This window comes from Papaver somniferum, chromosome 8, assembly GCF_003573695.1.
Source record: "Papaver somniferum cultivar HN1 chromosome 8, ASM357369v1, whole genome shotgun sequence".
Classification (NCBI taxonomy): domain Eukaryota; kingdom Viridiplantae; phylum Streptophyta; class Magnoliopsida; order Ranunculales; family Papaveraceae; genus Papaver; species Papaver somniferum.
Window position 1 is genome coordinate 54,377,714 of NC_039365.1, and position 3,627 is coordinate 54,381,340.

General features: G+C 34.8%; 1 protein-coding gene across 2 annotated transcripts; it reads right to left on the minus strand.

The window, feature by feature from the left end:
- Nucleotides 1-364: 364 nt before the first annotated feature.
- Nucleotides 365-2,910, minus strand: LOC113301641. Of its 2 annotated transcripts, none has more exons than XM_026550429.1 (3): nucleotides 2,736-2,910; nucleotides 1,388-1,678; nucleotides 365-976 (listed from the first exon to the last, which is right to left on the minus strand). In XM_026550429.1, exons 2-3 carry the CDS (start codon nucleotides 1,614-1,616, stop codon nucleotides 513-515), a joined length of 693 nt encoding a protein of 230 aa, XP_026406214.1. In that variant the 5' UTR covers nucleotides 1,617-1,678; nucleotides 2,736-2,910; the 3' UTR covers nucleotides 365-512. The 2 variants fall into 2 exon arrangements, with proteins under 2 accessions (XP_026406214.1, XP_026406215.1); XM_026550430.1 differs by lacking the exon at nucleotides 2,736-2,910 and adding an exon at nucleotides 2,435-2,708.
- Between the last annotated feature and the right edge of the window lie 717 nt (nucleotides 2,911-3,627).

A 3,627-nucleotide genomic window follows, 5' to 3' on the forward strand; every position in this document is an offset into this window, starting at 1 on the left:
AAATCTGCACCAGTCATAGCTTGGGAGAATGAAGTCATTTGTTAGACGCCATAGAGAATCTTAAATCTATCGCATTCTGGGAATGTAATTTCGTTTCTAGAATCTGTAATAAGCCCGCTGATAAACTAGCGAAGTTCAGTAGGAAATTTGGTATCACAAAGGTGTGGTTAGATAAACCACCTGACATTATTACAAGTCATCTATTGTTGGACTTTGAAAGTATTTCAAGTTAATAAAATTTCTATTGCATCAAAAAAAAAATTCCACAATTTTGTCTCGTTGTTTCATAGCAAAGAAATGCTCAGCCTTTTTGTTTATAATTTGTTAGTACATACGCAAGTGGGCCTTCTGCAGGTTCCAGATGTTGGGGGGCAACTCGACAATAACCGGTTCCATTTCCATTAGTGATGAATGCACAATAAAGTTACAAAAAGAACACACTATAATTCGTACATTTTGCACAAGATAATCTCCCATAGAACTAAGTGAGATTTATTGACAAACAAATGTCATCAAGCAATAATCTCCCTAACTAACCAGTTTAGAATTGGGTATGAGAAATACAGTACCAAGAATGATGGCAATGCAAATAAAAAGGTAATTAGTAACCAACCAACCAATATAGCAGCACTTGCAGGTATTATATACAAAACAATTAGCATGAATATTGCTACCACAGGGAACTTGGCTGTGATGTGCAGCAACAAAGGCAGTGACTTACGCAATGACGTACAAACTCGCCAGCTGCGTATAAAACTACTTGACCCTTCTCTTGTTCGGGAGGAACTAGGAGGTTCGTGTAGGCTTTCGATTGATGAAGGGTAAGATCCACTTTGACGAACTGATGTGCTACTTGATGATGACTGAAACGCTTTCTCATCCGTGCAGGAAGACGGGCAAAATCTAATCTGATTGCCATTTGCACTTTCCACCAACCAGAGTAGAAAGAAATTCTTCCTAGGAAATCGAAGCTTACCTGAAACAACAAACAGTAAAGGTTAGTATGTTCCGCACTTCTATTGATCCATAAAATAAATCAAAAAGAAAATGAAGATTTTATTGAATTGGGCAACTCAAAAACTTTCCATAATGATAAAAAGTGTCTGGATTTTTGCAAAGCAAGGTTTTGATAAAACTAATCGATCCAATTGAATTCGATCATCTGGTTGTTTGATATCCACATATACCTGATGCTTATCCCATCCAAAATGAAAGATCCACTGATAAGCAAAGTCCTAAACATCAGATGATTGAAACCAAAGGTTGAAATTATGGCAAATTAGCATATGTCAATACTTGGTTTTGAAGGATCTGATCCTAATAATAAAGCTCAAAAAAGTTACCCCAATTACCATTTTTAGTGTATCCTTTTGTTTTACATTATTACCTTTCCAAATAACTCTGAGGGAAAGTAGTTGGCACCATGGACATGATACAAAGAGTGGAAGTTGAATCGGGAGGGACGGGAATCTGACAGCCGCCCACTGTAGGGACAAGATGCAAGTTTTGCACAATGTGTGTCCGCACCATAGAATGTAGGGTATGTTCTCCACAAGGTTAAATGATTCCCAGCAAATTGGGCATTCTAGCAACTCTTCCTCTTTTTTGGCCTTCATTTAGCTTGTGTGGCTTTTAATTTTTGTTAGTCGGGAACTCGGGAACCTGCTGGAACCAAGCACTGTAAGAGCAGCTACAACAAGGTTAGGGAATCTCGCACCAATAGAAAAAAGTATTAATGATATAAAAATATCAGAACTGCAGTACACAAAATCATTGTATTGGTTCAATGTAAGTCCATAATCCATTATAGAGCAGATTATTCAGTTACAAAAAAAAGTTAAGCAGAAACCGAACTGTACAGAGCTAACTTAATCTTAGACAAAACCAAGAATCTTGTTGATATAGAACCCATTGGTCTTTAAAAGCAAGGTAACATGTATAAGCAATCAAAACCACAGATTCTAAGTGATGCAGGATTAGTATCCCAAGTGTAATACATATGACATCCACTAAATAACAAATAGATTCAACCACCAGCTTGGTGGTATTATTGGTTCTGGTTAGAATAATGAATTACCCAAGGCAACAGATATGATTAAATGATCCTAGTATCAATTTTTATGGTTCCAATTTACATTAATGACTTTATGCATAGTCTTCTTGTTCATGTAAGCTACTTTGGAGCTGTCTCTAACATCTTAGTAGCATATTTCGTTATTTCAATCATGTAGTTTACTTAAATCAGTATCCCATGCTAAGTTTTTCTTTGAAAAAGAACAGAAACCCCATCTCGTAGTCGCATTCTTACAAAGATAGCTGATAGTAAAAGGAAATTCATGAAATGAATTAAAGCAAACAATCTTAATTAGACAACCCACACAAATTAAATGAGCCAATCAGTCACCGTTTATTTACATGGAGTGATCATTATTACCATTTTTTAAATGGTAATCAATGTTCACAACCCAGATTTATACCGCCACCTATTAAACTACAAATAGCAGCATGGAAACAAATGAGGAAAGCAGATCCAAAATTGTAAAATAGCATAACTGAGGGCATTTTCAGGAGTTCCTTTTTATTGCAACTTCCATTTCTGTTTCCATAACTAATTCTTAGAACATAATGAAAATAATACATCAAGAACTTCAATCGAAATAAAAAAATAGAATGATATGTGAATTGAATGGGAAGAGAAATATGTAAAAGGGTTTGGCAATGAAAGCAAGACTAACCAGTAGTAAGAGATGTTCCTCCTCTTCAATAGATAACAATTGAACATACTCTCTCTCTCTTCTTTCATTTTATATATGTTATCTTGAAAAGTGAAAAAATAAACAGCCTCATAAAGCAATCGGGATATAATGTGGATCCTAATGGTTCTATCCCAAAAGTAGACTTAGTCCGGTATGGTTGTGCTTTTTATATAAGCTTTTTCCAATTGTGTTTTAATAAGAAAAAAATGGTTGAATGTTTGGTAAAATATAAATTAAAGTTAAAACTGATTAAAAAAATATTGAATTGTCGTTGGTCAAATATCGGATTAATCTATTGTTGAGGTAACAAATGGCGGAAACAAACATATCTCTGAAAATAATTTTATTTTTGTGAAATAGACAAAGTGGAGAAGAAGACACAAAGCAGAGGGAGAAAAGAAGAGAGAATTCTCATTAGATATGTATAGCAACAGAAGAATAAAGCCTTTATTCATAGGGCTAGACACAAGGAAATCCCGATAATAAACGAGATTTACTCTAGATATTCCTACCTAAATTACACGTTTATAATACTCTCCCTGATGACCATTGTATTTACGCTAATTACAAACATACCAGGAAAATTCAAAAGAGAAAAACCTGAAATTGCATAAGCACGTAAAGACTTGAAACAACATTGGACACGCAAATATTGCCTCATTAAAACCTTGACAAGGAAAACACAGTGGGACAAAACCTTGACGAAGGAATAAAAGTAAAACACAATAAGTCCAGTAGAATGCAGCTTGAGTGATGGTGCTCCCCCTAATAAGTACTTCGGTAAATTCTTGGCTTACAAATCGATGTGATCTAATTTGACTAGCTAACAAAATTCTTGAGTGCAGAAGATTGCAATGATTTCTTGAAGAAA